This window comes from Ochlerotatus camptorhynchus, unplaced genomic scaffold (genome assembly GCF_037179485.1).
Source record: "Ochlerotatus camptorhynchus isolate MF236.1 unplaced genomic scaffold, CSIRO-AGI_Acam_v1.1 ptg000491l, whole genome shotgun sequence".
NCBI classification, from domain to species: domain Eukaryota; kingdom Metazoa; phylum Arthropoda; class Insecta; order Diptera; family Culicidae; genus Ochlerotatus; species Ochlerotatus camptorhynchus.
The window spans coordinates 1,270,694-1,291,301 of NW_027040976.1; the positions used below are offsets into that span (position 1 = coordinate 1,270,694).

The 20,608-nt window shown below is 40.8% G+C and overlaps 1 protein-coding gene across 1 annotated transcript; it reads right to left on the reverse strand.

Moving 5' to 3' along the window:
* Positions 1 to 945: 945 nt before the first annotated feature.
* JMJD5 (Jumonji domain containing 5) lies at positions 946 to 19,683 on the reverse strand. The gene is made up of 5 exons (XM_065235479.1): positions 19,376 to 19,683; positions 19,145 to 19,310; positions 18,427 to 18,538; positions 1,771 to 2,185; positions 946 to 1,248 (listed from the first exon to the last, which is right to left on the reverse strand). The coding sequence occupies exons 1-5, from the start codon at positions 19,655 to 19,657 to the stop codon at positions 991 to 993; spliced, it is 1,233 nt and encodes a 410-aa protein (XP_065091551.1). The 5' UTR covers positions 19,658 to 19,683; the 3' UTR covers positions 946 to 990.
* Positions 19,684 to 20,608: the final 925 nt, after the last annotated feature.

Consider the following 20,608-nt stretch of genomic DNA (forward strand, 5'->3'; position numbering starts at 1 on the left):
ACACACAGGCTAATACCGATTCTTTCGACCTGGGTGAACAGGAAGCATGGAGAAGTCAACTTCCACTTGACGCAGTTTCTGTCTGGTCATGGCTGCTTCAGGAAGTACCTGCATCGGTTCGGACACACAACGTCACCCTTCTGTCCGGAGTGTGGGAATTGGAAGAATCACCAGACCACGTGGTCTCCGAATGTCCTAGATTTGATGTTGTGCGAGAGGAAATGCTCGCCCTTAGCACGGAAAATGTCGTCGAAGAAATGTGTCGAGAGGAGGGCACCTTTAACGCCGTCAGCAGAGCAGTAACGCAGATCATGTCAGCGCTGCAGCGAAAATGGCGAGAGGACCAGCTAGAAAGTAACGGGTGTTCAATAAAAAATGAGAATGATTTCAGTGCCGTCCAGCGCTCTTGTGAGAGCATCGCGACTAAGTTGTGTCATACGGCTGATCAGGGCCCTTTCTCCAATATTCATTGACGTTTTTTTTGAAGAATAAATATTATGTTTTTAATAAAAAATACTGAATTAGTTGACAACCGTTATAACATGTTATAACTCTCCAGTCTGGACAGCGTTTAACAAATTTATAGTTAAATTATTGTTCATTGGCCCACAGGATGATGCCAGAGGCAAAGGGATGAAAATGTATTGCACAGTGGATAAAAATTTCAAATGTGACCTCACATCGTCTTACCAAATATGAAAATGTTCTCAAAGTAAGCATTAGGTCATGTATCGAGAACATATACATTCATCTCCAAAAATATATCCTGCTGAATAAATTAATAATAAACTAACCGAATAGTCCAAATATTCCACTGTGCCCAGCGCATGAGCACTGAATGCCAGAAATCAAAGAGGATGAAATTCTCAACTGTTTTTCTTCTAGCGAAAGACATGCCTTTGCCAACACTTCAGTGAACGACCGGCTACTACCGACCGATGACCGTTAGTTTATGTATATTTCAACCAAGTACCAATTCTTTTTCTGCATCTATTCAAACCAGAAGCTAACGGAAAAGCTTGCCGCGAGAGATTCCACGTAGTGCCACCAGCCGGGTGGAATGTACAGGACCTCTCCCCGCCGAAGCACTAACCGACGCAGCTTAACCGCCCGAACCAGGGGAAATTGGTCGTAGTCCACATTCTTTACGTCCACTCGGGAAGTGTTGCTCAGGATGAAATGCTCGTGTGGGTACAGATTTGGGGTGTCCTCCGGGGAAGCCAAAATAATTGTTTTACTTCCGAATACCTGTACGGTGTTTACGTATATCATACATGTACGAGTCGCAGGTAGGTGTTGCGGTTACACAGAAGAAGAAAAAATACACCAAAACAGGAAGAAAAGAAAATAAATAGATGCTGTTAGAAGCACTGGTATTCATGTTTTGCTTTTCTCTCCACGGGAGGTGAGGTATTTGGGAGGAAACTATACCGTTTATGTAGTTGGGGTAAGCGATGGGAATTTACTCTTTGAAGCTGTCACACTCAACACACGTTGGTTGGTGATTTGTGTTCCGTCCGGTACTTTTTGTTCTGATCCGTCTATGAAGACTGCACGTAGTGAAGAATGACAATTTTTTGTGCAATGGCCAATTGGTACCATAAACAGTATGCATAATATAGCATGTGGCATGATCCAACGTGACACCAACGACCCAGATTAAATTGTTTGGATTTGTGCCAATAGGAAAGGCAAAATAATTAATTGCCGGAAAAACAGTTCGGTACAAAGTTTTGCCAGCTAATCCATCACAATCTTTAAGAAACTCACCTGACACAGTAGATTATGACCCGGATCGGTATGCAGCGGTGAAATGGTTCCTTTTGGTCCCAACCATGCCTTAATCCTCGGATTAACATCCGTCCTCCCAATGTAATCCGGCACGTGTATATCCTTCCTCAATTCCGGGATTTGATCGAACAGCTCGTGTTGCGCCAGATATGCACGTTTCTGTCCAGTTTCAGCATGTGATGCGTCCGTCAAATTGTCAACGATAAAGTCTTTAAACTTTATCAACCGCTGGGACCAATCATCGCTGCTATACTGTGAGCCCATTTCCACCGGGACAGTTCGTTCCCCCGCCAGCCCAACGAGGTAATTGGGATCGTGCCACTTCTGCATCGCTGGCCAATCATCGATGATGCCCCGGAGCAGTGCCGGTTCCCGCTTATCGTAGTGCTGCGAGCTGAGAGGTGAGAGATGGATAATTGATGTTGCAGTTTTTCAACATCCGATTTTGCATTTTATTGAATTATCTAGAGCTCTCATGTGTGCACGAAAGTGATTGTGTTTCGAATTTAATTTTGCATTCCCTCTTTGGTATTTTTTTTCTCGATGCTTCATGTTTAACCTCTTCTGCTTGTAAAATGCAAAACAAAATATCGAGCATGCGAAATCAATTAATTTAATTGTCAAGAAAAGATCGTACATTTTGAGTCGTTAGTTAACAGTTTGTCAAGTGGCGCTTGAAAGTAACCTCAACCTTTTTTTAATCAATCAGGAAAGCATGCCATGCTAATTCCTCATAAAATACTTGGCTTATGCATACAGCAATTATTTAGATTGGTATTTTCAATGTTATGTATTATTTATTCCAAACGTTGGATTTCTGATCAAATTTTACCGAAAAACATTAACAGAGTTTGTTTTTTAACCCACGAACGAATCCTGAAATTTTTTAGAATGTCTCTGAAATTTCTAAGGCGCTGACCACAAACCTCGTGGACAGTTTATAGGGAGGAGGGAGTCTAGAATTTAGACGAATCTCCGTCCATGACAAAGTTCATGCAAATTATTATTATAAAAAGTATTGTTTACGCAGGCGGAGGGGTCCTAAAATCTCCCAAAAACTGTTCACTGGTTGTTCATAAACTAGGGGTCGTCCATTTATTATGTCACACATTTAGGAGGAAGGGGGGTTTTGAAAACTGTGACGATCCATACAAAAAAATAAGATTCATACAAAAGTGTGACAAAGGGGGGAGGGGGGGTTGAAAATGGGCCAAATTTGCGTGACATAATTAATGGACCATCCCCTATGTAGACCGATTTTTGAGGTTGCATTTTAGATACCAATTATTATTTGATTACCTAACAAACAATCGTCTATTGAAGAAACGACTTCTTGGCCATTTTTTATTCAACTACATGCTTAATAGTACTTGTATTATTTTTAGTAATAACTTCTGTTCAGGCTTTGTTCACACAAATCTGGAGAATTTATTCAACCACAACATCGAAATATTTGGTGTTGAGAAAACAGTGATGCTCTGTATACGCTTGATTCTCATGTGAAGTAACGTTTAATTAGATATTATTATACATTTATTCAACGATTATTTAACTGAGGGAAAATTAACCCGAAAATAAGAGGGACGGGGACAGGGAAGGGTGTGTTTTCCTAAGTGATTGTTCTCATTATTTCTGACGTGGCGCACACCACACAGATATTAAAAAATTTATTAAATGCTTATACATGGTCGTTGCATGGGGATTAGAACCATGTACCTTCCGATCGCCAACCGCTTGCCTTGTCATCTGAGCTATCCTAGAATTCATCATATGGGCAACTCGTTTGAACACGCCTACCATCACGATCTCTCCTATTACGGGACCTTCCGAGTTCTCAACTCCCATTTCCGGACTAGACCCAGTCTGCTGATTCAGAATTGGATTTTGCGTTGTGAATCGGAGCGCTGTAGACCAGAACGCAATGCCTGTCGCATTATGTGAGACCTCGAACCACTCGATCCAGTCGCGCTAGCTGTTTCCCGCCATCAAAGTCGTTCTATTTCCTGCCATCAGAGTCGTTATGGCCCTGCGGTCGAGTTCGGTGGTGGGGTCTCCCAAGCATCGTCTTCAGGCAAGTATGCATACATTAGTTACAGTCATTTGCCTGATCAGTTTCCGTGTTCCAGTGCAACGCTTCAAGCACCTGCCGGCTGTTTCCAGTTGAGAAGCACTTCTGATACTGCTCATTCACAACATCCGCTTTACTGTTCGAACAATCCTAATTCATCTCCGGGACGCACAATAGACCGCTCTTTGGAAGCTCCTGGTTACTCCAGCCCAGTCGTGCCGATTCCCGCCAGCGTTCTGCATAGTCGTCCTGGACATGTGGCTGGATATGAATCAGGAGTCTTCTACCTTGCCTCTACAATCAAGTACAATCAATATATTAACTATTCACTGCCTGATGCCGATCAAATTTTCAGCAATTCTAACTATGTTAGTCATTGTGATGATGCCTCTGTAACTCCTAATCCTGGAAACCCAGAACGCGCCGTAGAAAGCCCCATGGAAGCCCCCAATCCCTCCGTCTCAGTCCTGCCATCAGCAGCCTTCGTTCATCATAGTCGTTCCGGACCTGCTGTCGGATGCGGAGAGGGGGTCTTCCAACCCACTCACTATGGCGAGTATCCAATGAGACTTGATGATGGTCAGTTATTGCCTGATGTATCTGTGATTTCCAGGGAGAGCAGTCGTTCGATTCCTTACCGCAAGCAGGACGTCGTGATCTTCTACCAAAACGCCGGTGGAATGAATTCTGATGTTGAAGAATACCGCCTAGCTGTATCGGATCGTTGCTACGATATTATTGTCCTGTGCGAAACGTGGCTCGATTATCGAACGCTTTCCAGTCAAGTCTTCGGTCCTGACTACGAGGTCTTTCGTTGCGATCGGAATCCTAACAACAGCCGTAAATCTACTGGTGGAGGTGTCCTTGTAGCTGTCCGTAGCGGGTTGGAGGCAAAGGCCATCGAGAACGATTCATGGAACAATGTGGAGCAGGTTTGGACAGCCATCAATCTGGGTGATCGCACACTATTTCTATGCACTCTGTACATTCCACCTGATCGATTCCGCGACAATGAACTCATCGATACTCACTGTCGGTCAGTTTTCACAGTTGTCGAAAGTTCCACTCCAGTTGATGAGATATTCATTTTTGGTGACTTCAATCTGCCAGGCGTTTCGTGGAGTCCATCTCATAGCGGATTCCTGTATCCAGATCCTGATAGCTCTACATTTCACGCAGGAGCTATTAGCCTTCTCGACAACTACAGCGCAGCGACGCTTTCTCAAATTAACCATGTAGTTAATGAAAATGGTCGTAGTTTGGACCTCTGCTTCGTGAGCACACAGGACAGGGCTCCATCAATTTCCTCGGCTCCTTGTGCACTAACTAAGCTAGTTCCACATCACCCTCCTCTAATTGTCACTGTTGAGGACAAACTCGTGCGTGATTTTGGCGACTATACTGCTACGGTTTCTTATGACTTCCGTAAAGCTGACCACCGTAGCATCATAGATGTATTGTCTAGCATGGTATGGGAGAATATCCTTGATCCAGATGACGTTGAGGCTGCAGCGCAAACCTTTTCACATGTCTTGGCATATGTCATTGACAGACACGTCCCGAAAAGAACTCACCACAAAGTGTCTCACCCTCCCTGGCAAACGAGAGAGCTACGTAGGTTGAAGTCAATCAAGAGAGCAGCATTGAGAAGATTTACGAAGTATCGCACGCTTCCTCTGAAACTACATTATGTGAGGCTGAATCACATGTACCAGCGAGTCAGTCGTGAATGCTTTTCAAATTTCCAACGAGGCATCCAGCGCAAACTTAAGCTACACCCGAAATCCTTTTGGAACTACGTGAACGAGCAACGCAGGGAATCCGGCCTCCCATCGTCTATGGAATTCAACGGAGAAGTTGCTGCCACTGTTCAGGATATATGCCACCTTTTTTCCGAAAAGTTTTCCAGTGTATTCACTAATGAGACACTAACTGACGACCATATTAACCTGGCTGCCAGGAACGTTCCAGTAAACGATCAAACGCTGGGTGCAATTGATGTTAATGCAGAAATGATTTCTTAGGCCGCGACTCTGCTCAAGTCATCCTTCAATCCTGGACCTGATGGAGTTCCATCTGTATTTTTGAAGAGACATATTGCTAGCTTGTTAATTCCGCTTCTTCGCCTGTTCCGAATGTCTCTCTCAGGTGGCATATTTCCATCTTGCTGGAAATTTGCGCACATGTTTCCCGTCCACAAAAAAGGAAGGAAACGAGCTGTGGATAACTATCGAGGAATTACATCGTTAAGTGCCGTTTCGAAGCTATTCGAGCTAGTGATTATGGAACCGTTGCTGTCCCATTGCAAGCAGTATTTGAGTGCTGATCAACATGGGTTTACTGTCGGCCGCTCTACAACTACCAATCTGCTGTGTCTCACATCGTATATAACCGAAAGCATGTCGGATCGGGTTCAAACGGACGTTATTTATTCAGACCTATCCGCAGCATTCGACAAGTTGAACCATGCTATTGCGATTGCTAAACTCGGCAGGCTCGGTGTATGCGGTAATCTTCTGAGTTGGTTTCGATCATATCTTACCGGTCGGCAACTAAAAGTTGCCATAGGAGATTGCAGATCAGCTAGCTTCTTCGCCACATCAGGTATACCTCAGGGAAGCCACATGGGACCGTTAATTTTTATACTGTACTTCAACGACGTGCATCTGGTCATCGAAGCTCCTCGGTTATCATATGCAGATGACCTCAAAATCTTCCTACGAATCTGCTCCATTGCTGACTGTCACTTTCTTCAACGTCAACTGAATGTATTCGCTAGTTGGTGCAGGTTAAACAGAATGGTAGTGAACCCAGCCAAATGCTCCGCTATTACGTTCTCACGAAAACAACAACCGATAATATTTAGCTATGACCTGCTTGGCTCGACAATCGAACGCGTGAATCAGGTGAAAGACTTGGGTGTGATCTTGGATTCGCAGCTTTCTTTCAAGCAACACATTGCATATGTTGTTGATAAGGCGTCAAGAACTTTAGGGTTCATTTTTAGGATAGCTAAAAACTTCACTGATATCTACTGTCTAAAATCTCTCTATTGTTCGCTTGTTCGATCGACGCTTGAGTATTGTTCAGCGGTTTGGAACCCAAACTACAACAACGGTGCCGAGAGAATTGAATCTGTTCAACGTCGCTTTCTTCGTTTTGCGTTGCGTAGATTGCCTTGGAACGATCCGTTTCGATTACCAAGCTACGAAAGCCGTTGTCAACTTATCGACCTAGAACTTCTCCGGACTAGAAGAGACACAAACAGAGCCCTTACCGTGGCCGATATCCTACAAGGAAGGACAGATTGTGAGGCTATCCTGAGGCAAATTGACCTGAATGTTCAACCCCGACCGCTTCGTAATAACCTTATGCTAAGACTGCCTCTACGTCGCACGTCGCATAGTTGATAAGGTTTAAATCATTCGGGCTTCATCCAGCCTGTTGATGTAAATAAATAAAATAACAAAAAATAACAAATAAAATAACTCAACTATAGTGCCTTAAAAACTTTCCCTTCATTGGAAGCCACTGAGGCGCATATCACCAAAAAACTACAAACACAACGATAGTGTTGACAAGGTATCTTAAAAATCCAAATTCTTGGTAATGAAAAGCATATCACGTAAGTTCCCATTAAGAATATTCTTGGCATCAGCACATGTTTTAAAAGTTGGTTGGTTGGTTGGTTGTTATTAAGAAGATCATGTCTTAAAAATCTTGATATCTTGATATCTTGATTTACCGGAAAATTGTCATTAAATTAGAACAGTCTCCATACAAAACTTTCCAGCTCTTCAACCTTACCAATTAAGCGGATATGATGAATTGGTACATTAAAAAAGTTGTAGAAAATTTTATCAGTCGGATACCTAAATATTATCAAAAAATATATCAAATTTTGTGTTTAAAATCATATTGATAACAAATTTAGATATTTTTCCAGAAATAAAAGGTGATTTCATAGTTGAAGATGCTAATTTCAAATAGCAGACTGTAGTGGTAATTTTTATACGATAGATGGAGTAGATGAAAGCATAGAGTTGATAGTTCCGTTAGAGTACCGGAGTGTGAAGATTGCATATAGATATTAGAATCGCGAGCTAGGACAACTTTTAAGGAAGGTACAAATCGTTTTTTTCATCTCTCTTTACCAAACTCCCCCTTTGGAGAGGGATGGTGAGGGGTGTCCCCCCCCCCCGCCACCACTGGCAAAAAGAGATGAAAACCGACCGCTCAAGTACCAATTGCGTGTTTGAAACAGTTCTACCGATTTTTTACCGCACTACAGTTGTTATTTGAAGGAAGGCATCCAGTCGTAGGTTTGGAAATTGCAACTATTGTTTACCCCTACCACGATATGTGCTCCTGTCATCGTCGACTTGACGATCTCGAGTAGAAATACTAGAAGGAGAGATGAGCGGAGAGAATGTTTTGAGCCATATGAATTGTCAAAATCTGAGCCAAACGAACAAATCGGTAGAACTGTTTCCAACACACCGTTGGTACTTGAGCGGGTCGGTTTTCATCTCTTTTTGCCAGTGGTGGCGGGGGGGGGGACACCCCTCACCATCCCTCTCCAAAGGGGGAGTTTGGTAAAGAGAGATGAAAAAAAACGATTTGTACCTTCCTTAAAAGTTGTCCTAGCTCGCTATTCTAATATCTATATGCAATCTTCACACTGCCGTACTCTAACGGAACTATCAACTCTATGCTTTCATCTACTCCATCTATCGTATAAAAATTATCACTACAGTCTGTTATTTGAAATTAGCATCTTCAACTATGTAAATCGTTGACTTCACGTAGAAGTAATACTAAAACATATAGTCAAAGGTGATTTCATATTTTGATACATTTTTTTATATGTATGAAAAATTTAGATGGCATCAACAATAGGGTGTTTCATTTTGAAAAAAGTGATGAATTTTTGATAGGCCACCCTCCAGTTCGATTCATAGCCCCAAAATATGAACCTGTGCAAAAAATGGTAAAGATTGATGAAGGTTTAGAGGTCGCGCCAATGATTTGGATTCAACAACCGTGGATCCCCGGGTAACCTGACCGTTTTTAATCTGAACACTTTATAGTTTGAACCCGTACGCCGTGCAAACTAAAATAGAATGGAGAAAAGCGAAGTGGAACGATGCGAAAAGGAGCGCAAATTCATAACAAAACAGCAAATAAGGCTACCAGAAACTTGCTTTTCTGCTTGTCGTAGGGTTACTAGAGGTTCAAATTAAAACTTAACCCCGCTAATATGCACCAAATGTAGCTCAGATTAACGGGGATCCGGGGATTTGCAAAGAAATTGGTATTGAGAAAATAAGCATATTAGGAAAAATTACGTTACAAAACGTTTGATCGAAATTTCTAGCAAAATATTATTTATTGAGTTTAAGGTGATACTCTAAGGAAGCCTTAGCGTGAAACTTTAAAGGCACAAATGTCAGCTTCCACAAAACATACAAATTTGAAATTGCTACTCCTTGTTTGCTGTGCTACTACAAACAGAGAGTAGCAATTTCAAATTTGTATGTTTTGTGGAAGCTGACATTTGTGCCTTTGAAGTTTCACGCTAAGGCTTCCTTAGAGTATCACCAAACACAGGTTTTAATTGAATGTTATTGCAATAATCATTCGCTGGTTGAAACACAACCTTATCCCATCTTCCGAATTCCATTCGATAGTTGGGATGGTGTTGAACCTGTCAAACTTTAGTTTTTCATATACCGGCCTAATAAAATTGTTATGGTTATTTTGCTTAACGACGTGTTCGGGGCATCATCCAAACCTGCTGTGGAATAGTTCTATTATTTGGGTTATCGATCGTTTATGGTCATTTTTTATCAGGGTGTGGATTCATTTTTAATATGAACTTATAGTAACCCTATGAGCATAAGAAAATCGTGTTTCTGGTAGCCTTATTTGTTGTTTTGATTATGCGTTCCGTTTCACAATAGCGAGTTCTACTCGCTAACTGGGCTGACTTGTCAAACGCAGGGCTGTTACAAGATTTTCTATTTTTTTTTTTTATAATGCGTTTATTTTTCTAGGCTCATTTGCCGTAGCTTTGCGGAGCCGGTATTCATTGTTTGGATGACAAAATTTCTTAAAACCTGGGTACTGCGGACTCAATCAATGTGCTTGTCACTTGGGAGCCAGTCAGAACTGTCAAACGGGAGCCAAACATTCAGAAGCAACAAACTCAGTTACTGTTCTTACCTCTCGTCAATTTTGCAATCTCATAAAAATGATTCATACTTTTTCATAACACAGTATTAATTGTAAGCTCAAAGACAAAAACCAACAGGCTCAATGATGAAAGTATAAAAACCAGCATAGTTTTTATGACTCAGCTGTTTTTTTCAATTACAGTAAAACATACTTTGGCGAAACATGTATGTAAACAAACTTTGATAGAGTCATGGGGGCTCGAGCACTCCTGGCTCAGAGCTTTTGGCGGCAATCAACTGAGAAAGAACAAAACAATTTTAAACTTGAACAAATTTTCAAGCAGTTTTCCATTGGCTTGCAAAATGACATCGATTTACTCCGCAGTACTCAGCTTTAAACTAACGTTAGTAAAGCGGGGGCCGATTACTCGCGGCTATCTCGAGGTTAGGGGTAACAAATTGTAACAAATAGATGGCAGGGTAGGGATTGAGAACACAAGGTTTGGAGAGCAATGTGCTTTTTATCTCGAACTAAGCGACCAACTGATGAAAAAGACAAACATGGGGGTACACCGATGGACAGCTAACAACTTGGGGGAACACAAGATGACACTAACTACTAAATCCTCAGATCGATCCGTTTTAAAAAACACATAAATTATATTGCAATAGTCGAGATCTCGGCTCGCCAAGATGTCTCTAACGGGCCGCATAGGTTGTTTTCCTCGGGCCCTGAGGGATGCGGATAACTCGGATCTAGCAACACAATGGAGGGTGCATGACCAAAGCACGTGGTCGATATCGTGATAGCCACTACCACAAGCGCACAAATTGCTGCCTGCGAGCCCGATTCGGAAGAAATGCGAGTCTAACGAGTAGTGATTGGACATGAGCCTTAATATGACACGTATAAAGTCACGGCTCATGTCCAATCCTTTGAACCATGGGTTGTTCGACACCTGTGGGAGAATAGAATGTAACCATCTTCCCAGATCACTCTCATTCCATTTTTGTTGCCAGTTGGTGAGGACGTGCTGACGGGTAATTGAGAAAAATTCCGCAAAGGCGATTTGTCGATCAAAAATATCGCCCACCTTAGCTAGCGAGTCCGCTTTCTCATTACCCGGAATTGAGCAATGAGATGGGACCCAAACTAAGGTGATAGTATAGGAGCAGTTAGATAAAGTACTCAATTTTGCTCGGATTTCGGTAAGGAAATACGAGGAGTGCTTCATCGGCCTCATTGATCGAATAGCCTCCAACGAGCTAAGGCTATCTGTAAAAATAAAATAGTGATCAGATGGTAGTGAGGCAATTTGCTCTACTGCGTAGAATATGGCTGCTAGTTCCGCAACGTATACGGAACAGGGTTTTTGCAGTTGATATGAGGCGCTATGTAATTCGTTGAATACTCCAAATTCAGTGGAAGCGTTTATAGTTGACCCATCTGTGAAAAAACTCTTATTGTTACTAACATGGTGGTACTTGTTTGCAAAATTAAGGGAACAACCATCGACCGATGGTGATCTGGTATTCCACGGATTTCTTACAACATGGTCAGATCAAAATTTACAGAGGAACTATAAAAGTCTTGGAGGTAAACACGAGAGGAATTGAATGAAGAAGGGCCAATCTCCAGCGTCATGTACTCCTAAAAGAGACTCATGAATCTTGTTTGAGGATTTCTGTCCAGCAGCTTCTCAAAGTTTTCTATTACCAATGGGTTCATTACTTCACAACGGATAAGAAACCGAAAGGACAGTTCCGCGAAACGATCTGTCAGTGGGAGAACACCCGCGAGTACTTCGAGGCTCATCGTATGCGTCGAGTACATACAGCCAAGCGCGATTCGGAGGCAACGGTATTGAACCCGTTGCAGCTTCAAGATATGTGTTTTGGCCGCGGATTGAAAGCAGAAGCTACCGTACTCTAGAACCGACAAGATGGTTGTTCGATACAACCTGATCAGATCTTCCGGGTGTGCTCCCCACCAAGTTCCGGTAATTGTACGAAGAAAATTGATTCTTTGTTGGCATTTTTGTTTCACATACGCAATATGTTTTCCCCACGTGCTTTTGGAATCGAACCAGACACCTAAATACTTGAAAGATATACTTTAAGTGATTGTTCTACCCTTTAGTTGAAGCTGTAACTGTGCAGGATGATGCTTCCTAGAAAAAACAACCAACTCAGTTTTCTCCGGAGAGAATTCGATACCCAGCTTCATAGCCCAAGTAGACAAATTGTCTAAGGTATCTTGCAATGGTCCTTGCAGGTCCGGCCCTATAACGCTGCTGTTTTTGCGCATAGGCCAGTTGAATTTCAGTTGAAAGCACCGCAAGACAGTCGCTCGTTCCTTTGCCTCTCCGAAATCCAAATTGCGTATCTGAAAGTAAACCATTCGACTCGACCCATTTGTCTAGACGAAAAAGAATCATTTTCTCCAACAATTTCCGTATACAGGACAGCATCGCGATGGGACGGTACGAGTTATAATCCGACGCGGGTTTACCGGGTTTTCGAATGGCGATAACTCTTACTTGTCTCCAGTCATCCGTTACAATGTTGTGCTCCAGAAATTGATTGAATAAGTTCAACAAGCGTCTCTTCGCGACGTCTGGGAGATTTTTGAGCAAATTGAACTTGATTATATCCATTCCTGGAGCTGAATTGTTACATGAAAGGAGAGCAAGCGAGAATTCCACCATCGAAAACGGGGAATCTATTTCGTTATTACCCGACGGACGATCACGAACGTTGGTTTGAACCGACACCGAATCCGGGCAAACTTTCCGCGCGAAGCTGAATATCCAACTGTCCGAGTACTCCTTCTCTTCGTTAATCGGTGATGACGCGTTTCGCATTCTCCTGCCGACATTCCAGAGTGTTCTCATGGAAGTCTCTCGCGACAAACCATCGAGGAACCGACGCCAGTAACCGCGTTTTTTGGCTTTAATCAAGCCTTTAAACGTTTTCTCGAGGTCGGGAGATTTTCTAAATTTGATCCGCGAAATCCGCGATTTTTCAAAAGAAATCCACAACTTCAAATAACTTATCCGCGACAAAAAAAAAACCTGTTTTCATTACCTAGAAATACTATTTGTCTACTACTACATGGCATTTCAAGCTTAAAGGGTGTCCACGATGAAATTGCCACACTATGAAATTGCTCTAACTTTGGGTAGAATTTAATGAAAATTTGGGTGGATTTAGTTCATAGTGCATTATTTACATCCTGCAAGTTTTAAAGTCCTGTGATCAAAACTCGCGGAAATGGAGTCGAAAGAACAGCTCGTGCGTGATAAAATCTTGCGCATTCATCACGAGAACAAGGATCTCTCGCATCGTTCCATCGCTAAAACGTTGGGAATCGCGAATTCCACGGTGTCGCGAGTGATTAAGCGGTTCGAGGAACGGTTGACCACCGATCGGAAGCCCAGAAGTGAAGGAAAAAGTATTCCGTACAACACCAAAAATCACAACCGCGTAGTTGGGGCCTTCAACCGAAATCCGAACGCCTCCGTTAGGGATGTGGCTAAGAAGCTGCACCTAAGCCGAAGTTTTGTCCAGAAGGCCAAAACTAAGGCTGGGCTTCGAACGTTCAAGGTACAAAAGGCCCCTAATCGCGACGATAAGCAGAACAAGTCCGCCAAAACCCGTGCCAGGAAGTTGTACCTCAACATGCTGACGAAAGTTGAATGCTGAATCATGGACGACGAAACATATGTGAAGGCCGACTTCAAACAGATCCCCGGCAACCTGTTTTTCACGGCCAAGGATAAGTTCAGCGTTCCGGAGCATGTCCGCACTCAGAAGATGTCCAAATTTGCGAATAAATTCCTGGTTTGGCACGCCATCTCCACGTGCGGGAAGCGGAGTGCACCTTTCGTGACCCAGGACACGATGAACGGACAGGTGTACATAAAAGAGTGCCTCCAGAAGCGGCTGCTTCCTCTCCTGAAGGCCCACAACGTCCCAACAATCTTCTGGCCGGATTTGGCCTCATGCCACTACTCCAAGGACGTGCTGAAGTGGTATGCGGACAATAAGGTCAATTTCGTGCCGAAAATGTTCAACCCTCCCAACACTCCGGAGCTCCGCCCCATCGAGAAGTACTGGGCGATTATGAAGCAGCACCTTCTTAAACGACCTAAGGTAGTGAAGACAGTCGAGGAACTGAAGAAAGTATGGGTTTACATGCAAAAAACGGTTGATTCACAGGTTGTGCAGAATCTTATGGCCGGGGTTAAGGCCAAGGTGCGGGCATTTGCGTATGGACTGTAAATAAAATACCAGTAAAATGGTAAAATGAAGTTTAATAGTTATTTCTCAATCCCTGAAAATTTGATGGCAATCGGATGAAAACTCGAATTTTGCGAATCAATTTTGTGTGTGGCAATTTCATCGTGGACACCCTTTATTGCTTATAGAATATTAGATTTTTGCCTGCTCTCAACTTAGTGTTCTTTGAAGTACTTTCACATTTTAATTGAGAACTTTCTATGCCTGTACCATCCTATACCCAAGTAAGTAGATAAATTTTCCAACCCAAAAAGTTAATAGTAAGGACGGTAAACGAACTCAGTCGCCTCCAGCATGGACTTGCTTTGTAGCTGCGCCTTTACCGACTGAGCTAAAGATGTATCGTTTGTAACCTTAGAAATAAAATAAAAAATAACAATGTTTCATCTTCAGTTATTTATGTATGGTATAAATTCTGAGTAATTAGTTAACATAATACATACAACATACATTATGAGATTCTTTTGAATAATACCGGCCTAGATTTGATGAAACATTATTAAAAAAATGCATTTGAAATACATATTTTCTTGAAAATTTACCTTTGCGTCTCTGACGTATTTTCCTGTTCTAAATGTTAATTTGGCTCTAGTTTTCTCAATTTTTTACCGATTCAGACCAAATACCCTGCACATAATCGAGAAATTTCCAGAGTTTCATAAGTCACACTTGTTGGTCACGTCGCGGTTGTGTATTTACACGGATATTCCTTGGGGTCTGGTCAATGGTGAGACATTTTCTTGTTTTTTTTTATTTCTAATATGAACCTAACACTTTTCGTTGTCAAATCATAACCGAATCGTATATATGTGACTTTGTAGATCATGCACGACTTATAACTATGTATGCCGGAAATTATAGGTTTTCCAAGTCGTCCCGGACATCAGTTGATTTGTTCTACTAGATCAACCAAGACTGCAATAATGTCTGTAGTATCGAGTAGTCTGTGGATCATACAAGATCTATTTCCGAGTAATCCAGATGTTCAAGGATCTTCAAATCATCCTGGAGTTCAGATAATTTGATCTACTACCGAGATTAGGACAATGTCTTTAGTATCGAAATATTTCCAGACAGATGCACAGTGTCTATGCGGATCATGCATGAACTATTGCCATGTATACCAGATGTTTTAAGTTCTCCAAATCGTTCTGGAGTTCAGATGATTTATTCTACTAGATCAACCATGACTGGGATAAAGTCTGTAGCATCGAAATATGTCCAAACAGATTCAAAGTGTCTATGTGGATCGTGCCCGACCTTTTGCTACGTATACAAGATGTCATAGGTTCTGAAATCATTCTGGAGATCAGATTATTTTTCTACTTATTTTTTTTAATCAAGAAATTCGCCAACCAACAGTAAAATAACAATAATATATACTGTTTTTGAAAAAAAAAATATATGGGGAAATCTCGAAAATATCATTGTTAAGATACTTAACAACCCCCTTTTCTATTGTAAATTTTCCATTTACCATGAAACTAAACAACAACATAAATCAAGGTAAATTTATTGTAGTCGCAACAATATAAATCATTGTTAAGACAATAATTTTCGGCTTCTTGTTACATTGTTTTTTAATGTATTTTTGTTGTTTTTTTTTTTTTTGGAATCTTGTATACGTAGCAATAGGTCGGGCACGATCCACATAGACACTTTGAATCTGTTTGGACATATTTCGATACTACAGACATTATTGCAATTACTCGCATGATTTGACAACGAAAACTGCTATGTTCATATTGGAAAAAAATAAATAAGAAAATGTCTCACATTGGACAGACCCCAGGGAATTTCCGTGTAATTTCGGTGTGACTTATGGAATTGAGATCATTTCTCGATTATATGCAGAGTGTTTGGTTTGCACCGGTAAAAAATTGAGAGCCAAATGAACAACAAAATTGATGACAGCAAAATAATCCCTTCGCGATTTTCGCGACATCATTTAATGTTTCCGCGATTTTCGCGACTGAAAGTTCAAATCCGCGACAAATCAAGAGCAAACTTTCATTATGTCGTAAGTAACATTCGCACCGATCCGAGAAAAATAAAGTTTTGTTTTGATGACCGAAAAGTTATTCCTATTTCCAATTAAACACATATAATCTCATAGGGATAGCAATGTTTAACATATTTAGCCGGGTTTTAATCATACAAAGGTAAATCGCTAGCTTTCATGCTAAGAAATACTGGTTTTTGAGTTAAAAGTTATTATACGTCGTTTGGTGGCCCCTATTGTAATTTAAGTCAAAGTGTATTCACCAGGATATTCGGGAGAATTATCAATTACGTCTCCTTACGTGCAGCCCATTCATCATTTTAGGACCACCGAAATCATCTTAGCAACAAACAATTCGATTTATTCACTTTAATAATGAGAAAGCGAAACGACGAAAGTACACTTTTCACGGGTTTCTCAGTGCTGTTACTTAAGGCAAACGGCATCTCCATAGAAATCGGGTGACTTAAGTAACATCGAAAACTATTTTGATCGGAAGGTGATTACGTCAAAAAGCAATTCGACTGGTAAATAAATTTAAAATGGGATGTGATCCTATATTCGACAGTATATAGTGTAATAGCAGGAGCATCGATTGACACTGATAGCTCGACTTTGTTTACCTTTGTTACATTCGACGTAATGAAAATTTGCTCTTGAAATCCGCGAAAATCGCGAAATCCGTGAAATTCGCGAAATCCGCGCCTGTTGTAACAGCCCTGCAAACGTCAGAAAAACCCTGCGGGGAACTACAATGGATTGTTTGATCGACGATATTAAAATGAATATGCATTGAATTGAAACAGTGTAAAGTTTGTTATTGTTATTTTCACAGCATTCAATTTAGCGAGTGTAGAAAGGCTTCCCGCTTCTCGCTAAAAACGCTTTCAACTCCTAATTTCAATGTGAAATGAAAAGTTTGGATTGTGTCGTTTGACGTGTAAACGATCAAATTTAAACGTTTACACGTCAAACGACACAACTCAAACGTCAAATCATATGTTCCCTACCAAAAACTCAGCCAGATTGTGGCGGCCATAAGCGCTCGTAAAATGCTGGATAACTGCTTTTTATCTGGGCTACAGTAGTAATCCTATGTATAGAGATTCGCGGAACCGGCCATTGTGAGCCAATCGAGCAGCGAGAACTGTCAAACCGTCAAACTGTGAGCCAAACGAGCATTTTGATTAGAAAATATTTAGAGGATTATTGAGTTGAAAAGAATTGTAATCGGGGAAAATTAATTCAAACTAAAAGCAAATATGTATTGTAGCAGTAAAATGCGTATGACATAAGAGAGTTTTATGCATAATTAACAATTATATAAAACATTGTGAATGGATATTTTTTATAGATTTTTCAGTTCGGATAATATTGCTGGTTGCATCTGCAACAGGACAGTCCCAAAAATTCAAAAAGTGTGATAAAATGCACGATTCCGTCCTTGTCTCTGGAGCACTTATTGCTTCCTTATGAATGCGTGCACTAAAGACACCAAAACGATTAGAAGAAAATTCGCACTTTTATCACCCTTTTTAAGAAGTGAAAACGCGCTTAGGTGTCCAGTTTGGTGTGAAGTGCGCAATTAAACCATAGAGGTAACTCTAAGAACAGAAGCTCCCGAAGAACGAGCTCAACTTTTTGTCTCAGCTCTGGTACTATCTTCGGTCCCAAGCTAATCGATGCACCCCTCGAAACATAGGAAAATCCACGAACCCCTCATTTTATCTGTCAAACTTTCATAGCGAATCAAAACAAACATAGTGTAGTACTGGAATTGATACTATAATGGAGCACGTTAATCGATTTGCTTGGAACCAATAGGCTAATCAAGTAGTGAGCCAATTTAAACAACTATTTTTCCAATGGACGCATACTTGTCCCACTAGAAACATTCAAAAAAGAAAATCGATGAAGAGAATTCGTAGTTAGACCCTTCTGATTCAGCTAGACTTACAAAACTTTTTTTTTTCAATTTCATATTTCCAGTGGGAAGTTATTCAAGTGGGAAATCGCCTTAACATGTTTTCAAATGTTTGTGTTTTATAACAGTTATGCGTCCACCGACAGTATATGCATCAACTTACCCAAAATATTCTATGGTTGGCTGGTTTATTACGGGAATATCACATAAAACTCGTTCACTGCTATCCGTTTCGATTTTCAGTTTTTTTAGTGGTGGCTCATGCGAATCTCTCACTATAAAATTGTGTAAAAGAGACATAAAGACAATTCTCATTAAAATATGCCTTAAAACAGACTTATAACCTTGTGTTGGAAAAGTTCCCGAAAACTCACTATGACTCTCAAACTTTTCACTTGGTAATTTTTGTTAAATATCGCGAACTTTACCAACGTTGGTTATTATAACATGTTATAACCTATCTTGATGACATTTTTCTTGACAATAATTATTATAAAATGTTATATCTGGATCAATAATATAAAAGGGCCCATCAGCATTTGTAAACAAAACGTTCCAAAGCCCTTTACTCACAAAGCGAAGGCCACCCACGCAAACCAACACCATCATCGGATAGGGGAAACTTCTACCTACACGATGATGGTGATGGTTTGTGTGAGCGGCCTTCGATTTGTGAGGAATGGGCTTTGGAACGGTTTGTTTACAAATGCTGATGAGCCCTTTTCTATTGTTGATCCAGATATATCCGTATTCTGATGTCTTGTTCATATTAAAGAGTTATAACATGTTAAAATGTTATAACTGATCAGTCTGGCCAGTGTTTGAACATAGCATTATATTAAAATTTATGTTTTGCTTAATTTCAGTTGATTCAAACGTACTTCTTGTTTTTGACAACATTGATGCTACTTCGCTGAGCAGATCACATTCTTTCCCATCTAGATGCGCAGTTACTTTCGATCCCAGCATTATACCAATATCGGCAATGTAAATAGCGTCTTCTAAATAATCAGTCTTTTCATCTGAGCATAAAAGCATATAAACAATCTGAAATATGATTGTTTTTATAGAATAGATTTTGTTTAAAATTTTCGTTGCTTAAAAAAACTTACCCGAAGAAAACAGACAATGGTGAATACCTCCCTTTCTTCCTGAGGTACAGCGTGCCATTCTCCTGTGTGTAAATTCCCATACACCAGGTCATACAGAACGCCAATCCGAGTAAGATTCTGTCGCGCACATATCAAGTTGCTATTATCCATCAATCCACTTCCCACAGGTTCAATCACTCGGGTTATCACATCACGATAGAGATTTCTTATTTGAATGGATTTATTTTCACTGAAAAACAGCGGTTCTGGAAAGATTTTTAACAAACTCGATACAACGCTCATGTTTTCATTCAAGAGAAGCAGTTGTTATTGTTATTGTTTACGAATTAGGGGAAGGACGATAGCGAGAGAGCAATCTAGGAAGGAACATATGGAAACAGAAACAACTCATGAGGATATACCCGCAGTGATGCCAAAAGATCTTATTAAAATACTTTAGAGCGTATTTTTAGCAACAAATCCGCCGGAGATAAGTGGGTTCTTTAATTTTGAAAAAATATATAGATGGATTACTAGTCACCCTCGTTTTCTGAGCACATCGATATTTTTTTTGATCCCATTTACTTCCATCTAGATTTTTAAATCAAGATTTAAAGCACTTTACTGTTTGACATAAAACCAACATATTAACAGATCACTCCCATTCAAAGTGCCACAGAGGGGCACTAACACTAAGATGGTGATTTTGGCTAATGTAATTACACTTATTTAAAATAGTTCCAGTGCCCCAAAACCGATGAAATTTTGAATTTCGGTTCGGTCACGACAGGTTCCACCCCTAATAAAATTGTTATGGTTATTTTGCTTAACGACGTGTTCCGGGTATGATCCAAGCCATATTTGGCATACCGTGGACCCTCGCTAATCTGAAAGATTTTTTCACCAAGCCAGGCATAAAAAAGGGCCGAGAATCCATAAGCCAAGGCATTGTGCGAGTACAGCGCACTATGTCTCAAAATATTTGAGGTAAATTTAAACGTAAACTCAGTTTGTTAAGGCCCGAGCGCAATGACAACGGCAGCGGAAAAGCCCGATCTGAGAAAGCCAACTTGTCGGATTGAAAACTTGTTGGAACCAAATCGACTTCGGTTAGGCATCTTGATGTCATTTGTGACAACTGTCAAACTTTCCGTTTCCGTTCCACTTCGGTCCACATTGCGTTTGGGCCTTTACACTAGGTTTATTTCAATGTTGGAAGTCATGTGATATCAATGTTTAAAATAAAAATAATAT